Here is a 19,179-nt window from a genome sequence, read left to right as displayed (position 1 = left end):
ATAGTCTAACTGAATTCTACCAAACGCAGATGTAATGGATCAGCACTAGCTGTTGAGTAGAAATTTCTTTGGTCTTCGCAGAACAGTCCACTCGGGAATGGGTCAATACTGGAGTTTCCTGGGGTAGACACTATGGTCTTCTGAAGGCAAGAGGCTGGGCAAGTGCTAGTGACATTTGCCCTGCCCAGAAATACAGCAATGGCAGCTGGTGCCACTGTGCCGAACCTATCACTGCTTCAGCGTGCTCCTTTCCCCACTGTCCAAGGAAAGGCAAAATCTCTATTTATTCAACAAATGAAGTATCCACTATGTCCTAGACACTGTTCCAGGTGCTGAGGATGTATCAGTGTAAAAGCCACCAAACTTGTATGGAGACAAGCAACGCAGATACATATTTCTTAAGTGCTTTGAGGAAAAATAAAGCAGGATTAAGGTGTGAGGACAGGAAGTACAATCAGACTTGGGAGGTCAGGGAAGACCTTTCTAGGCAGGTGACACTTGAGCAGAGGCTGCATTAAATGAGGACGTAAGGCATGTAGATACTGGGAGAGAGGGTGAGGAACAGCAGTTTTCCTGAGGCAGCAGCCACGTGCTCGGTCCTTCAGCGGTCCTGCCAGCAGCTGAGCCGATTGGACTGATCAAGGGATGCGGAGAGAGCCATGGGCCAATTATCACCGTTAATCATAACCACTATAGACCAATAGGTAGGAATAGTTTGTGGACTGAATGGAGGGAAACATTCAATTTATATCATTTAAGGCAAACTGTATCCCGGTCATGGCTACCCATGAATCATTTGTGGAACTGTGATTCCTGGGCCCACCTACTCTTTATCAAAATCTCTGGAGATGAAGCCCTAGAATCAGGGATTTTTAAAAACAGAAACAAAAACCCTCCAATGTTTCTAACGTATGATCATATATGCAAAGAGAACACATGAAGAATGTATGTATCAAACTCCAGTATAGGAACCTCAGGCAGAAATGAGCAGAAATGCCTTAAAGAATTTAACTTTTTAAAATAGTTCTCAAAATTAGCCCTTTTAATGAAATTCTGTCTTGGTAAAACTGCTACCAAAGACATCCAGTTTGCAATATAGCCCTAATGAAAAGGATCAATCTGATCCTTTATTGCAAACCAGAATGCACTCAGTATTTGTTGGATGAATGTCTCTTAACAGCTTACTGTCAAGTCTGTTGGTCACCCTACTCTTCTGGGTTGCTGCTATCACAGTAGAAACCAATAATGCCATTTCCATTATTGCTGCAGTAGTGGGAAAGTTCTCATCTATTAAGCACTCTATTGATAGAACCTGCTTAGGTTTCAAACTAGTTAAAATCCTTTTTGATGTAGATAGGTTCATTAACAGATGAATGGATTTCTAACCCATCAACAAGTATCGCATTATTTGAGTGAAAGTTGCTCAGTCATGTCCGACTCTTTGCAACTCCGTGGACTGTACAGTCCATGGAATTCTCCAGGCCAGAATACTGGAGTGGGTAGCCATTCCCTTCTCCAGGGGCTTTTCCCAACCCAGGGATCGAACTCAGGTCTCCCACATCGCAGGTGTTTTCTTTACCACCTGAGCTACCAGGAAAGCCAATTGCATTATGTAGACTTATCCAAATAATAAAAAAGAAAGGTTATACTAGAAAACCAACTTAGGACGCAATTTAAAGAGAAAAATTTTATTGCAATATAAAACGCACTTATAAAATGTCCACAGAAGGCATGTAATTCTTCACTGCTATATAAATTTACTGGGAATACTTTATTCACTTTCTATTGTTATGACATCACCTAAAACATAAACGATGAGTTATACTCTATAACAAATGCATCATTGATTTTCAACAATCATTGGTTTAATAATTAAAGATTATATAATCACATCTATATTCTGGAATGTTCACTTTCATGTAGTGTAATAGAGCTTAAGAGTATAATTGCACATGGATGGTATAGAAAGAAAAACATTCACTACTAAATTATTTTATACCATTATGACAGGTTAACATTCTTCCCGACTGAAAATAAGAGCTTCAGCAGCTTGGTCTATAGTCAACACAGTTCCAGGATTCTCAATGCAGTAGTGTGTATGTGTTTGTGTGTGTGTACCCACCGAAAAACGTAACTCTTTTGTAAAAAAGTGCAACATTACTGTAATTATTTTGCATGTTTAAATATGCAAATATGATTACTTGTAAACAAACAAACCCCCACACAAATACTAATTCTAGAAAAAAAAAATCTGTCAATTCATAATTATTCTAACATGCTTTAGTTGAACACACATTGGATTTCTGAAAGGTGCATATATTACCTTAGATAATAAAGTGTAAAAATGACTTTCTATTTCATACTATGAAATGTGCATGTCTGATATTTGCTTTAGGCATCATAAAGTTTAGATCAAGAAATTCTAAATCCTGGATCCCCACAATTCACTTAGAAAAGTCCTCAAAATTATGGCTCTTGCAGCAGGTTTATCAGATTACACACGATGAAGTGTTCTAGCTCCCTCTATTTCAAGTATTGAAGAAAATGAGGCTCAAAATCTCTGGAGGTTTTAACTAAAAATGTAAAGCTTTAGAAAACAGTTAAATGTGTTTTGAAATATGATATAAACTGAAACATATTCTTAATCTGTGTTAGGCTGATGAGTACCAGGACTTTAAAATAATTTTATTAAATCTGAACATTCATTCAAAAGAGATAAAGAACAATTTGCCTATTAGTGTACGGTTTTAGACAAATCAGTTGTGATGTTTAAAATGTTTTCAATATTGTTGACATCAATTTTGTTTTTTTGAATATTAACTTCATGTTCAATTAAACATAAATATTTTGCCTCACACTACATATAATGAAATGACTTGTTTTTGAAATGGAAAAAATTTTATAGCACTAGAATGAGAATGTACTAAAGTTGTTTAAACATGTCTTTCAACATCATCAGAAGTCCTATAGTATAGAAAATATCTAGTACCTTTAAGGTTTCAGAGTGAGCTGATCATCTGCAATTTTAAAGCCATTTAAAAAACCAGAAAGTCAAATAGAAAAGACTGCTGCAATAAAGCACTGTCTAAACACTGCAGATATGACCCCACAGTCTGAGTGAGCACTGCTCTTCAGAGCAAGCAACTTTCCACTTTTTCCTAGGCACATGAAGTTTTCAGCTTAGAAAATAACCTAACCTGGTCCTTAACATATTCATTAAGTGGAATGAATATTTTAAGGTCTTTCTCCCTTAAAAAAAAAAAAAAAAGATGTATCACCAAACAGTAATAAGACTTGTATCTTACTTTTAGACATTAGCCTTTTCTGGAATTGGCCCAACTGTATAAAATTTTAAGAATTATATGAAAAGTGTGGAATAATCACTCTATGAAAACTGTGATGAAATTAAACATTATATTGAACTCTTTTCTAGATTTAACTCAGAAATCATAAGTCTTCTTGAACATTAATTTTATAAACATACAGAAGTGAAAAGTGCTAATTTTCAAAAAGTACAATTTTTCCCTCTACTATATATTAACATGGAATGATTTCAGTTCTCCTGTACTAAAAGCTGGACTTTTAAAAAACTAGTATTATAATACTTTTATTCAGTAGTAGCTTCAGTTTCAGCTGGACCCCTAATTATTCTTCGAATTCCTCTTTTTCCTGAAGGGCCTTTTGGTTTTGCAAAACTTTGTTTATGTGCATGCTGCTTGGGATGTACTTCTTCATAAAGGAAGTCTGCAGTCAACTCATCCCCATTGTCTATCTCGATCTGTAAGAGGTGAAATTAGCAAAGTGTAATGCAGTATGAAAAAACACAACATTCAAAACCTAATATAAACAACGTTTGCAGGTGTGAATGCTCACAGATAAATACATAATACCCATTCCAGCAAGAAAGAACCCAAGACCATATGAAAATAGTTCACTTGAATCTTTTTTGGGAGGAGGAGGTGGGAGCTAAATGGACTTGCTTTAATATATAATCCACTATATTTATTTTCTGTTTGGTTCTTTCTTCTCCAGTTTAACTAATGTTTAAAAGTAGTATAGTAGGAATCATCACTATATTCTTAAGTTGTTCTGCTTTAGTACACTATATTTTCCAGAAACATTACTAATGGAGCCTTCATCACTTGGGTCACTTGAAATCACTCTGTTACACAGGCTGGCAGACTGTGGCCTGCAGGACAAATCTTGTTCAAGTTAAGAGTGTGTTCTACATTTCTAAAGGGTTGTAAAAAACAAAATAATAAAACAAGAATATATGAAAAAGACCATATGTGGTCTGGCAAAGCCTAGAACACTATCTGGTCTTCTGGTAGAAAAAGTGAGCCTGCTATAGGTGATTCTTAAGAACTTCAAAAGCTCTTAAAATGCTCAGTACCTAAAACACTGGTAATTTGTAAGGACCTGTGTTTTAGGAGTTGAAGAGGTCAAGAATAAACCCATATGTTTCCCCATGACTCACCTGCATTTAAGAGAACTTGTAACTTAGTTCCCCAAATTTATGTTATGCTCATACTCTTTCCCAACAACTGGAAAGATTCTCAACACCCCATGACTCAGTTATAAATGAAGACTGTGGTTTCTTACTAATAAAGTCTTGAGAAAATAAGAAATAAGCAGCTTTAGTAGCACTGTCCAACAGAACTTTCTGCAATGTGGACTTACCCTCAAAATTCTGCACCAAATACAGTGCCATTGGTCACATGTAGCTAAAATGAACATCTGAAAGGTGGCTAGTGCTTTTAAGGAACTGAAAGCACTAAATTAAATTTCATTTAATTTTTATTTATATTTAAATAGCCGTATGTACCTTGTGGCTAAACATTAGATCTACAGGGAGGCTGGAATCATAATAGATCATCCCCAAGCACTTAAGAGAATTTCCTAAGGATTCATGATGAGAACAAGGGAAAAAAAAAAAAACCTTTTCATTTACAAATTACAGTACATCATGAATTACATGAAAAACAATAAAAATGTAATAAAAATTGAAGAATTTCAAATAGGTATTAAATGTATTAATAAGATAAATTAGATAAATAATTAGGTAATTACCTTTCTAATGACATCCATCTGTAGCTGTCTTTCTACAATCTCTAGCAGAGGGCTCTTGCAGCTAGAATACAGCATTCGTTCTCTTATGCTGCATGTGTATCCCGGCATTGAATAAATAAAAACTGTAAATTAAAATAATAATAAATCCAATTAGCAGCATATCAATTAAAGCCAATACTAAATCTTGTAAAACTACAATTAAGCCCTCTGGTCAAGAAATAAGCAAGAATATAGTGATGAAATGCCAGTCAGCAAACAAAAAGCAACATGTTAAAAAAAAAAAAGTGCCATATACCTATAGACTCCAAATAGTCTCCTTCATGAGAATGTTTATACAGAAAGAAATGATAACGTGCTGCATCTTTGGGAATCCTCTTTGGCAAATCTTTTAGTTCTGTATTTACTGTGTTGGCCAAAATTATAATTTCATTTTTTATATCTATTTCCTGTCAATAGAAACAAAAGTTATTAAAATAGATACACAGAAATTTAAAATTTATAATTAAGAAAACAAGGAGATAAGGGGAAAGTTACATAATTTCACTTTTTCCAGTGAATATATTTGCTTTTGTAAGTTTAAAAACAATTGAATAAAAAATAAACACTTAAAATCCATTAAAAACAAACCTTATATTAATATAAGCCAAAGGTCCCGAAGAGAGAAGCCACTTCATAAAAATCATATGTCTCTTACCAACTGCACATAGTTCAGCTGTCTGTTATTCAATTTTTCCAAAGCTTGAAAAGCTTCTTGAGAAATAGGAAATGCTACTCCTTGTAGTGTTTGATGCTTAGCGTCCACACTCACGTCAGTTTGTACCTAGTATGACAGATTCAATTTACTGATGAATTTTAGCATTAAGCAGTGTCAGATGGCAAAGAAAACCTAAACTCTACAGAGTGCCATTCCACCATTTTAATATAATTAATTCTGCCCATTTAAATATAATTATAAGTAACACTTAAAACACTATGAACTTAAAAGGCAAATTGTTCACATTTGTTTCAGGTTCTGCTAGCACTTTGTCAACATGCAGAGTGTATGCCACATTTTGATGAAAATGCCAAAAGTGAACATCTGAGTGAGTGTGCAATGTTAGCAGGACTTTGTTTATATATTTGGTTTGGCACAACTGCCATGAGCTATACACAAGCTCTTTGAAGTATCTTCAGATTATACTTTTAATTATGATATTTTACTTGATAAAACTTATGAACACTGTGATATAAATACAGTATGTATAGAACTTTGTTCCTCTAGACATAAAGTGCAACACAAACACCATGCAGAGCTGAAAGGAGTACAAACAATATACAAAGACAACATAGCTCAACAAATTATACTACTGCAGAAGTTCCAGACTTAAGAGCTTTCATTCCTAAGAACATGGGTGTGCACGTTTTGGAAGAAGAGTACTTCAAGAAAGCTTTCAATGCACATATTTAAGACTTTCATACTCAATAAAAGATATTTTAGTATAGGGTCTCATTTGCAGTACTGCAACAAAGTCAAAATTGAAAGTTTACTTAAAAAAAATGAATGGAGATTCTACAGCATAAATGGCATTGGATAATGAAAACATTATAGAACATATGCAAATGCATACCCCAATAAGATCCTCTGGGTTCTGATTGCAAGGAATAAAACAAACTATCAAACTTGTTAAAAAAAAAATCACGTAAAAATCCATACTCCAATAACTTGAGTTAAAATAATGATAGATCCTTGCTATCAGGTCAATATAAATAATATTCATTTTCCAGACTGATTCTTATTAGTCCATTACTCAGAGAAGTGAACAGTAGTTTCTGCTACTTGTTCTTTTCTGTAAAATTCCAGTAGAAATACAGTACCTATTGCTGCAATAAATACATTAGAAATGATAAACTATAATATGGATGAAATTTATTGACTCATATGCGAAACAAGTACTCATATAACCATCTCCTATATATGTATATATACGTATGTGCACACACCCATCCAGGCAGTGCCCACAGACGTTTTACTCTCTTTAGCCATTAGTATTCTCTGAAATAACAAACCTTCCTCAGGCAACCTTATTAGATATCATATCCCTCACACTATGTAAGTAACATATACTTTTCCCATTTATTTAGAATTCAAAGTATAAAATTAAGAAAAGCTGTACTTCCAACAGGAGGATTACTAATCTAACCCATATATTATAAAGACAGGAGAAAGCTATTTATGAAATTGACATGAAGTTTAATATTTACTTCCAAGTTTTTCCTAAAAACACATTGAACACGGTCTTGTCTCTAAATGGAACAGAATGTTAGCTATTCAACTTATTTATTCTCCAGTTACCTCTTCATCTATTAATTAAAAATTACAATACTTTTAAGCACTTAAAATCTTGCAAGATTTCAAAATGGTAACATACCTCATTAATTTTAATTTGTCGTAATTCTTCCTCAGCTGCAGTCAGCGGGGCAGGAGAAGACTGTGACAGCAAATATTTTTTATACCCATGTAATGATACATCTTCCTGTAAGCACAGAAATTGACTATTACTAGTTGTCAGGCTACTTTAGGAAAAACAAAATTATTAATTTAACAAAAAAATATTTTAATTAAAAATAAATGGTAACAAGAATCTTACTACTTCTCTATTTTTAAAAATATTTTATTCTACAGTTTTCAAAAAGTTTTAAGGGGAGTAGCTATGCTTCATTTCCGAAAGCTTTATAATTACTCTCTTTTGTATGAGGTGGTGGTGGTAATGCCAGACACATGATGAACCTGATCATGCTTCAAGTCTACAGGACAATTACTACTAACTTTCTGGGGAAGCCTTCCCCACAATTATTTAATAATCAGCATCCTCAGATTATGAATTCTGTACTATAATTATTTATACAAAATAATTATAGTTCTTATTTTATATAATTATTTATAGAAAATAATTATAGTTCTTATTTAAAAGAAAAATTACTTCAAATAAATTTACTTCTCATCAACATTTTGTGGTTTGGAAGACTGAAACTAGAATTGAGAAACCAGACCACTTCACAACTAATGTGAATAAGCAAAGCATTTCCATTCTTGTGCTCTACCCATCAGAATGTAATAGTCACTGAATCACAATAAAAGCTCTGAATACAAAACAAAAAATGTGTTCAAAAAATACACTGTAATTTTCTGAATGTGGGGGTATATGTACAAATACATGTATTTACCATACAAATTTTATAATGAAGTAAATTCTTAATCTTAACATACATATTAATCAACAATTACCCCAATCATCAATTTACCTTTCAATATTCTAGTTTAAATAAAATAGTTATTGCTTCCATATTATGAGTATTAATGTCCAAAATACCTAAAAACCACTGTTTCTTTTAAGTAGTCTCTCATTTTCTGAGCCTATTAACTCATCCTTAAAATGAAAAGGTTGAACTAAATGAGGTGTTGAACTAAATTATCTCTAAGAGAGATTCTAACATTTGAAGACTGAGATGTCAACATATTTTTAAAGGGTGAGTATTGTATGTTTCAGTTAATATGCATATCATATGAAATGTTTCCTCTTATTCTTATGTTTACAGATTTACCAATCAGAATTCACATTAATTACTCCATTACCTAGAAGTTCTTTAAGTGTTTTAACTGCAACACATAGACTCCATATATAATATAAGTTTTGTACCTTTACTGTTCCGAACACTTCATCTTTAATGTGGCCACCTCCAAACTCCTTTTTCAGAGTTGCTCTTGTTGCTGCATACAACATTTTTTGACGAACCTAGTAATTGTGAAAGTTTACTTGTAAGTTTACAGGTGAAGACTATCATTACAAAAAGAGCATTTAATGAATGTTTTAAAACCGTCAAGCACATTAAAAACAAACTATGACAAAGTCCATCAAGTGTAACATGCTAAAATGTGCGTATACAGATAGGCATCATAACATTGGCATCTAAAACATCAATAGCTACTAAGGTAGATCTCAACTTATAAGTCATTTTTCAAAAAGTAGAAAAAGCTAAATTTTAAAAAATTCTTCATTTTTTCAAAGTATAAAATGAGTTCAAGAATTAAAAGAAGCTACTTAAAACACTACTTTAAAGTCATTGAAATAAAGTAATCTTGATAGTGACATTCTACTCAAAGCAAGTCTAGGTGAGATATTACTAATTAAAAATCAAATATTCATGGCATAACTATGGTATAAAACATTCTATGAGGGACAAAGATGAAAAGATTATAAAATATACTATTATTAAGGAGTCTGATATTTATAGCATCTACGGGAAACTACTAAAGATAACTGCCAACCAGTAGAAATCATTTCATAATTTTGCACTGTCAAATCCAATATTTCTTTCAGACAAGATATACAGAGTTAAATAGGAGGGGATGACTTTTGAGAATGATATCTACAAAACTTTAAAAATTATTATTTTTCTATAAGAAGAAAGAATTAAGTCTTTAAAATATTGGACTGTATCCAAATATTAATTTTTTTTGTTCTATCACTTAAGGGCTTCCCTCATAGCTCAGCTGGTAAAGAATCTGCCTGCAATGCAGGAGACCTAGGTTCGATCCCTGGGTCGGGAAGATCCCCTGGAGAAGGGAATGGCAAACCACTCCAGTAGTCTTGCCTCTAGAATCCCCATAGACAGAGGAGCCTGGCTGGCTACAGTCAATGGGTCGCAAGAGTCCAAGAGTCGGACGTGACTTAGTGACTAAACCACCATCACTCAACTTTCCTAAAAGAAATACTTATCTGTATGTATGCTCATCACCTGAATGGTAGCTATTAAGAATATTTCATATGATGCTCAGTTAGTTCTGTAAAAATTATTTATTATGATCAGAGCAAAATAGTAACCTTTATTCTTCAGAGGTCCAGAAAGTCATTTATAATAGCCACAAATTTTTAAATTTAAAATCAATAATAATTATTCTGATTTCAATCAAGGTCAAGATTTCTGAATCTCGGTAAATTATCCTTGGTTCTACATTACCAATCCAAGGATTTTTTTCCATCGTCATTCCCTTCTATGAAAAAGATTATTGCTTCCTAACTTTTTCTTGGCCTAGGAATATTTCAGAAAAAAATTTTTTAGCTTTTAATGTTAAAGTGAAAGTGGAAGTGAAGTCAGTCGTCTCCAACTCTTTGAGACCCCAAGGACTATAGCCGACCAGGCTTCTCAGTCCATGGGATTTTCCAAACAAGAATACTGGAGTGGGTTGCCATTTCCTTCTCCATTTAATGTTAAACAAATTACCAAAAAATTACTTACATGAGAATGATCAGGAGACCACGCAATGAATATCCATTCATATCCCTGGGCATTCTGAGAATCTAACCTGAATAATACATAGCACGGTTGTTTGTCCTCCAACAGGGGTAAAACAAAAGAATCATAATCCTGATCCCAGGAATCTGAAGGCTTCCTACACGACCCAATCACAAGTTTCTCTGTGAAGAACAATTTTTAAGACACATAAATGGTTTGAAATACCAAATGGTGGAATAATGAAGAACAGAAGAATAAATTAATATGTAATTATTAATTGCTCTATTCACATCAATATATGAAAAGGACCTTGGCTGTAACAATACACTATATAGGAGTATATAATAAAATATTAGTATATACAAAAATATAAAGTAGTATTAAAAAGTAAAAATTATGACCAAGACAGGTAAAATAATGTTATGAAAAACACAACAAAGGAACATACAAAAATGATTATAAATAGCTGAGTTAGATGGTTGAAGAAACGGTAGTTATAGTCTATTTTCCAAATGTTTGTTATAAAGTATCAACAAAATGTATTTAACTAAGCATCCAACCACTCAAAGGTGTAATTTCTGAAATTAACATTGAATTGCACAGTTAAGAAATACTAAATAAAAACAGGTTTAGCTCCTACTTGGCCATAGTATTACAAATTTAAAAATCTGTCCACAAGCATAAATTGGTACAGTCACCTTGAGACATTATTGGGAGAATCAAGACTGTATTCTGCATAGAGAAACTCTTGCACATATATACAAAGGTATTCACTGCAGCACCATAAAATAACAGTGGAAACTGAAAACAGCCCACATGTTCATCAGTAAGAGAAGGGACATAAAATATGTGGCAGTCATGATAAAATTCTATTCATATTTAAAAAGAATTAATGAGCCTCTATCAAAGGGGCTTCCCTGGTAGCTCAGAGGTTAAAGCGTCTGGGTCGGGAAGATCCCCTGGAGAAGGAAATGGCAATCCACTCCAGTATTCTTGCCTGGAGAATCCCATGGACGGAGAAGCCTAATAGGTTACAGTCCATGGGATCGCAAAGAGTCGGACACGACTGAGTGACTTGACTTCACCTCACCTCACCTCACCTCACCTCTATCAAAACTAATTATAAAAATATTTACAGAAAAAGGAATGATGCAGAAAAAGACATCAGTTCATATGAACTTAAAAACTCAAAAACAGCACTACATGTTATTTAGGGATTGCACATACAAAAAAAGTTCCTAATATAGTTTCCTCAGGAGAAGGTTGGAAAGTACAGTTGTTTAAACATCAAATTACAAAGGTTTGAAGCAAGTTGAAAAAATCTTAGCAGTTATTAATTTAAGAAGGGATGGAAGTATCTGTCATTTATTCTTCATAATTTCCTTATTTAAAATTTTTTCTCAAAACAAAACACAGGATAAGTGACAGACAAAATAGTGATTTTTCTGTTGTAGAGATGTGAGTTATACCAATTTTTCCATTTTACTTACCTAACTAAGTCAATTAGAAAGTGATAACACTTAAAATTTTAGTTCAATAGTTCTAAAACAGGCTACTTTACAGTATATGTTTATTCTCACTGAGTGTGTTAACATGCAAAACTGCATATTTTTCAAACTATTTTAGTATTTTTAACATATAAGAGAAACTGGAAACCAAATTAGATTTACTTCCAGTTTATGAAAGAACAAGATATTTTTCCAAAGCAAAATATTTCAAGGTAATTAAGAAATTAGGCCAATGGGATGTTTTAACATATTCATTTGAGATTAAGTAATTATAATTTAATTATTCACACTCAAACCAGCCAAATTAAAAGACTCTCCCACCCAATTAATTTCCCTGCTTTCAGCTTTATTTTGAAAGGCTCAATTTACAGTTTATTATATTCTCAGAACTGTTTCCCATAATAAGAAAAGGGACTCATTTCTCAGCAAACATTACAATCAAGTTGAGAAAACAGGCAGTTTAAAACTCTTTCCTTCTACTTCAAACTAACTTTATTGAAAAATAATTCACAAATAACTGTTTATTTTTCAGATAATCGCCTGTTACTGATTTTCATTCCAGAGATGCAACCACTGACATTAGATACAGATAGCATTACAGAAACTGAGACTCAAAAAAGTGAAAGAGAAAGATTTCACACCAAAACCAACATCTTTTTGTTTCCCTGATAGTCAACTACAGAATTCAGAAGGTAAGCAAGGGCCTTTAGGAAATGCCCAAAATATAGAGGATACAGGTTAACTAAAGGCAAGCTTTCAACCCGCTTCACATTTATTAATAGTCCAAATCACTGACAATGACTTAGCTTTACATAACACCCAATAATTCAAGAACAAAAAATGTTTAACTAACCATTTTCAATAGATATCTTCAGAAGTCTGTATTTTCCATTTCTTGCTCTGGCAAAGATATCTTTAACATCTTCACTTGCTGTGCAAAAAGATACAGAAAAGTAATATTTATGCATTAATACTTTCTAATGCTACAATAATAATGCTTATTGAATAAGGAAAACATGAAATATAATACAAAGAAAAAATCTTGAGTATGCAATATTTTCTTATTAACAGTCATTTAAATTATAAAACTTAAAAGGTATACCAGACACTGAAAACGGCTTTTGCTGTTGTTGTTGTTCAGTTGCTAAGTCATGCATGTCCAACTCTTCTGCGATCCCCTGTACTGTAGCCCGCCAGGCACCATACCATAGAGGGTTGCCATTCCCTTCTCCAGGGAATCTTCCCCAACCAGGGATCAAACCTGCATCTCGGGCACTGGCAGGTCGGTTCTTTGCCACTGAGCCACCAGGGAAGCCCCATACACAGCTAAGAGACTAAGTATGTTTTAAAAGTATATTAATTCTAACCTGTCCTAGCTACATTAGAATTGGGAATGAATATATTAAAGTTTCTCAAACCCAATAATGAACAAATTACAAATCTGAGAAATACCTTTACTGATTGTTTGAAAATGCTGAGAATCTGCTTTCATTCTCTTCTGGTCCAATTTCAAGTTTACGATAAATAAAAACACTCTCTTCATCAATTCATTTTCTACATTTTCATATTTAAAGCTGACAATAAACGTCAAATGCCCTATCCTGATTGAAGTCAATAAAATTCCTTCAAGTTTATACTTCTGGTCACACTTTTCTGACTAGTATTTCTCAAAAAGCTGGAGTAATCTCACTGAGCAAATGTATACTTAATAACCTACCCCTTGCGCTATTAAAACTTCAATTTCGTTCTGATTTTGTTCTTGGGGTGTATATTGACAGCAAGAACCACTTTTAATAGTGCTTGTTATTAGACTCAAGCATCAAAGTCAATAATTAGATATCCATGCATGAAAACTAACGCAAACAAAAGACTGCTTTCAGATTCCAGACTATTTTGCTTTTCTTTGTGTGTGCAGGAGGAGGTATGGGGTGGTGTCAAAGACTTATGAACAAAACACAATTAGATGTTCATCTGGGGAAAAGATTCGTTGTCTATTAACAGGAAGATCTTGTGTTTATACTAGAACTCGTTAAGTGATCGCGAGTAACCCCGGGACATATTATTTGATTCTGACGAGGTGAGAGCTTTCAGACTGCCCATTCGCAAACCAGGAAATAACACAGGTCAATTAAAATTGCACATTCAACTGCCTGAATGGGATAATTATACGATGCCACACATATCAGACTTTTCAGTTCCCCGAGGAGTACCTAAGAACGACCAAGACGCCTCCTACTTAGGATACATACAACGGTGCTGATGTTCCCATTTTGGAAGAAAGCGCGGAAGAGTTTGGGAAGCATTCTTAGTAGAAATGAAAAAGATTTCGCATCTTTCTTTTTATAATTCAAATAATATAACAACTCTTCTGGACCGTGAAAAAGAAAATTCGCCTGTCTCTTGACAATAAAAGGACCCCGATCGCCTTCACGTCTCCAGGTCTTCCCAACCGGTTAAAGTTGGGTTAAGGTCGGCTCCGGCTGCAGGCACGCCCCCTTCACCCCGGCCGCCGCCGGACCCACTTGCTTTGCTCCGGCGAATTTCGGGTCCCTCCGCAACGTGGCGGCGGCCGGGCCCGGGAAGGGAGGGAGGCAGGCCGAGAGAGTCCGGGACACGGGAGCGCAGAGAGACTCAGAGGCCCGGCTCGCCCCCGACACACATTCCCAGTGCTTCGGGCCCGACTCCGGCCCCGCCCGGCCTGCCCGGGGCCTCCGGGGAGCCCCTTCCCCAAGGGCAGCGCCGGCGCCGTTACCTTGGATGCCGGTCTGGTGGGACATGGCGGCGGCCGCGAGCTCCCGGCTCCAGCGCTGAGTGCAGCGAGCGGCCCCGGACGGCGGCTCCAGGAAGTGGCCGCTCCTCCGCCGGCCCCGGCGCGTCATCGGCCTGCGACCCACCGCCGCCCCGCCCCGCTAGGCCCCCGGCGTCCTCGCGCGCCCCCAGCGCTCCCGCCGCCTCCGGTCACCCGGACTGTCTCCCAGCTGCGGGACTGCAGGTCCACACCTTCGGCCCTCAACTCCAGCTACTCCAGCTTTCTGCCTAGGGTCACTGTCCCCGGTGTTTGCCGCCGCTTCTCCGGCTCCACCACCGTGAAGCACCACAGGGCTGGCAAGATAGCTTTCCCTTCTGGGGTCTGCCCTGCCAACGCCTTTCACTGGTTCAGCAAAAGGATGCTCAAAAACGGAAACGAACATTTTACTGAACACAAGTTTTCAGCTTTAAAAAGATGTGCAAGATATCCTTCTTGGTTTACTCTTCTGCTGTGTGTACAATTTAATGTAAAGGGTCCCGCTCCTCCCGATTTTTTAAAAAGTATAGGCAGTTTCCCATCAAAATTTGAAAGGCTTTTAAATTAATTTCAGACTTAAACCTTTTCTTTCTTTAGTTGGGCCCATTTAGAGACAAGGTTTTCCTTTCTCTTCATTCCAAAAAGAAACAGCCACTGAAAGTAAAATTAGCTGATTTGAGTACTCCTCTGTGGTCAGTTCCATCATTCCAAACTAACACTGCTCTGCTTTCTATTGGTCCTTTAGTCTTCAATCAGGTAATTATTCAAGATTCATTTGTGAGGATAAAGTTGTAGCATATTATTAAAAACTATTTTCCATTCTGTGCTTTTATGAGCATGTGTTTCCATTTCTAAGGATAATTTATTTATTGTCTAAATTTCTGCCTGCACTGGGTCTTTGTTGCTGCCCATGGGCTTTCTCTAACTGTGTGTGTGTGTTGGGGGGGAACCCTACGCGTAGCTTAGTTGGGGTGCACAGCCTTCTGGTGGTGGCTTCTCTTGGTGCGAAGCACAGGCTTTAAGGCGCATGGGCTTCAGTAGTTGCAGCATGCGTGCTCTAGGGTGCTCAGGCTCCAGTAGATGTGGCTCGTGGGCTCTAGAGTGTGAGCTCAGTAGATGTGCTGTGCAGGCTATAGTTGCCCACAGCATGCAGAACCTTCTTGGACAGGGATGGAACCCCTTTCACCAGTATTGGCAGGCAGATTTTTCTCCATTGAACCACCAGGGAAATCCCTCTAAGGATAATCTTGGTAGTTATTTTTGTACTACTTTTCTAGAACTCCTGGATTATAATTTTCTGGGTAGAAAGCTTGGTGTTTTGTTTTTAGGGCCTTGAACTGACAAGTATAAAAATGTACAATCTGATTATCAACAAATACTTTGTACAGACCAATAATATAAAGACAAGTTAACAAAATCACTTTTGAAATGTGACATTTTTAATTAGCAGGTAGGTAATTGCTTTTCTTAATGGGGTTCACAGCAAAAAAAAGATTGCTGTGTTCTGTTCCTTGTTTTTTAGGCTCTATTTCTCAAACACATCTTCATATTTTGGAATAACCAAAATTTAATCTGAGCTTTATAACTTGTTTGGATTTAAGAAACATAAGGAGGAGTTCCATTCTAACCAAATTCTTCCTGACACGACAGTTCACCCTGATTTACCAGTTTTCACAGCATTGTTGAGCACAGAGAGTGCCTCTGCAATTTGTTGACTGACTCATGTTCTGGTGAGTAGGGAAAATTGCTTAAGGAGGTTGACATTACTCAAATGTACAGATGAGAAAAATTAATTTTCCCATGTTGATCCTTAGAAAAGATCCCTGTGTATTCAACCCTGAAGAGGAGGAAAGTCCAGGTAGGTTGGATAAGACCACCACAGCATCTGCCAGATAATGCTTTTTTTTCTGCCAGTACAGTAGTTTGAGTTAAAACTGCAAGGGGCTTGTCTGCATTGTTTATGAAACAACAAAATTCCTCTAGCAAAACAGGAAATCTGAGGAGGGAAGATGTTTGTTAAGATGTGAACAGCATGGCCAAAATGTTTTTTTTTTTTTCTTTTTAACTGTCCATCAGCATTTCTACATGTAGTCAGATAATTTCCTTAGCAAATGGATTCTTGATGCCTTCATCGGATGTTGTTTTATGAAAATGTTTCCGGTCAATATTGACAGTACACTTAAATTTCATAATTTGTTATGTCTGATGTTCATTTCAGGTTAGGTTATTGTACTAACTTTAGAAAAACGGTTTATTGAGTATGTAGAGTGCTAGTGGTTCTTGTATTTTACCTATTTAAGAGACTAGATTATGATAGAAATCTTATTTGGTTAATCTCTCTTGCTTGCATCTTTAATGTGATACCAATTACATGACTTCTTATCTTTTTTAAAAAATCGTGATAAAATACACATAAAATTTACCATCTTAACGATTTTTAAATGTTCGATTCAGTCATGTTAAATACAATCGCCTGTTATGCAACCAATCACCAAAATTCTTTGCCTGTTGCAAAATTAAAACTTAATATCAACATTAAATAACTTTCCATTCCAACTCAACCTCTAGGCCCTGGCTAATATCATTCTATGTCTGTCTCTATGAGTTTGACTATTCTTAGTACCTCATATAATTGGACTCATACAGTAGCTATCTTTTTGTGATTGGCTTATTTCACTTACCAAACTGTCCTCAAGTTTCATCCATGTGTAGCATGTAGAATTCCTTCCTTTTAAAGGCTAGACAATATTTTAGTGTGTGTATTATACCATGTTTTGTTTATCCATTCATCCATCATGTCTTCCTTCTTGTTAGCAAAATCAATTGTATTATTCTCAGATATTTTTATCAGTTTCCTATAGCTACTAATTAACAAATTAGCACAAAGTAAACGGCCTTACACAGCAGAAATTTATTCTGTCACAGTTTTAAAGGCCAGAAGTCCGAAATCATAGCTGCTATCCCTCTTGAGACTCTAAGGGAGAATCTTTCCTTACGTTGTCCAGCTTCTGGTGGCTGGTGGCATTTCTTGATTTGTGGCCCCATCACTCTAATCTCTGGAGTAGGAAATGGCAACCCACTCCAGTGTTCTTGCCTGGAGAATCCTGGGGACGGGGGAGCCTGGTGGGCTTCCGTCTATGGGGTCGCACAGAGTCGGACACGACTGAAGCGACTTGGCAGCAGCAGCAGCTGCACTCTAATCTCTGCTTCTGTGGTCACATTGCTTTTGTCCTCCTCTGGGGTATCAAATCTTCCCCTGCTTTACTTTCATAAGGACACCTGCCATTGGATTTAAGACCCACTCACATAATCCACGGAGAAGGCAATGGCACCCCACTCCAGTACTCTTGCCTGGAAAATCCCATGGATGGAGGAGCCTGGTGGGCTACAGTCCATGGGGTCACTAAGAGTCGGACACAACTGAGCGACTTCACTTTCAATTTCCACTTTCATGCATTGGAGAAGGAAATGGCAACCCACTCCAGTGTTCTTGCCTGGAGAATCCCACGGACAGGGGAGCCTGGTGGGCTGCCGTCTGGGGTCGCACAGAGTCGGACATGACTAAAGCTGCTTAGCAGCAGCAGCAGTAGCAGCAGATAATCCAGGATGATTTCTTCATTTCAGTAAACTTAATTGCATCTGCAAAGATCCCTTTTCCAAATAAAGTAACGTTCACAGGTTCCAAAATTAGGATGTAGACATATTTTGGAATGTTGTAATTCAGCCATCAGTCCGCTATAGATGCCTGAGGCTTCTGATACTCTTGATGATTGCTTCTTGATATACTCCTTTTTCTCTTCTTTGACACTGCACTTAACTGATCTTCTTAACTTGGCTGGGCCACAGTATCCAGAGTATTATTGTCATACTCAGTCTGGATGTTACTGTGAGGATGTTGTAGGGATGAAATTAACATTTAAGAAGGTAGACTTTGATAAAGCTGATAGTCTTCCATAATGTGGATGGGCCTCATTCAATGAGTTGAAGACCTTATTAGAACAAATACTGAACTCTAGAACAAGAAGAAATTCTGCCAGTCTGACTGCCTTTGGACTTATATGGAAACTTCCCCCTGAACCTCCAGTCTGTGGGATTATCTCATCAGAAATTTTTGTACTTGTCAAGTCTCCACCATTGCCTAAGCCATTGGCTTAAAATAAATATCTCCTTTCGTGTATACATACATCCTGTTGATTCTGTTTCTCTGGAGAAGCCTAGTACCCTTTAACTCCTCTGTCGTCTTTACCTCATTTGTCAAAATTTGTGAAAAATGAATTAATTATATCTTCATCAAACTAGCCCTACTCTATAGACTTCAGTATTTCTCGGTGTGATATCATCACTTAAAAGCAGATCCTTCTAACCTGCCACACAGCTGCCTCCAGACCTAGGAGACCTTGCTTATAATAACCACGTCACAGGTATCACATACAAAATTAACATAGTTGTTATCTAATGACTAAGTCATTTCCAACTCTTGTGACCCCATGGACTGGAGCCTCCCAGGCTCCACTGCCAAGGAATTTCTCAGGCAAGCATACT

General features: G+C 36.3%; 1 protein-coding gene across 1 annotated transcript; it reads right to left on the bottom strand.

The window, feature by feature from the left end:
- Positions 1,673 to 14,830, bottom strand: TWF1 (twinfilin actin binding protein 1). The gene is made up of 9 exons (XM_018047903.1): positions 14,605 to 14,830; positions 12,706 to 12,783; positions 10,348 to 10,526; positions 8,748 to 8,843; positions 7,479 to 7,583; positions 5,765 to 5,890; positions 5,366 to 5,516; positions 5,071 to 5,192; positions 1,673 to 3,778 (listed from the first exon to the last, which is right to left on the bottom strand). Exons 1-9 carry the CDS (start codon positions 14,729 to 14,731, stop codon positions 3,608 to 3,610), a joined length of 1,155 nt encoding a protein of 384 aa, XP_017903392.1. The 5' UTR covers positions 14,732 to 14,830; the 3' UTR covers positions 1,673 to 3,607.

Source organism: Capra hircus, chromosome 5 (genome assembly GCF_001704415.2).
Source record: "Capra hircus breed San Clemente chromosome 5, ASM170441v1, whole genome shotgun sequence".
Taxonomy (NCBI): Eukaryota; Metazoa; Chordata; class Mammalia; order Artiodactyla; family Bovidae; genus Capra; species Capra hircus.
This window is presented reverse-complemented; position numbering and strand designations above follow the sequence as displayed.

Coding starts and splice junctions, on each gene's coding strand:
- TWF1 (XM_018047903.1), bottom strand. CDS start 14,731: ATGACGCGCCGGGGCCGGCGGAGGAGCGGCCACTTCCTGGAGCCGCCG. Junction 12,784..14,604: donor CCACCAGACCGGCATCCAAG/GTAACGGCGCCG, acceptor CTTTTTGCACAG/CAAGTGAAGATGTTAAAGAT. Junction 5,891..7,478: donor GACAAATTAAAATTAATGAG/GTATGTTACCAT, acceptor CTGTCATACTAG/GTACAAACTGACGTGAGTGT.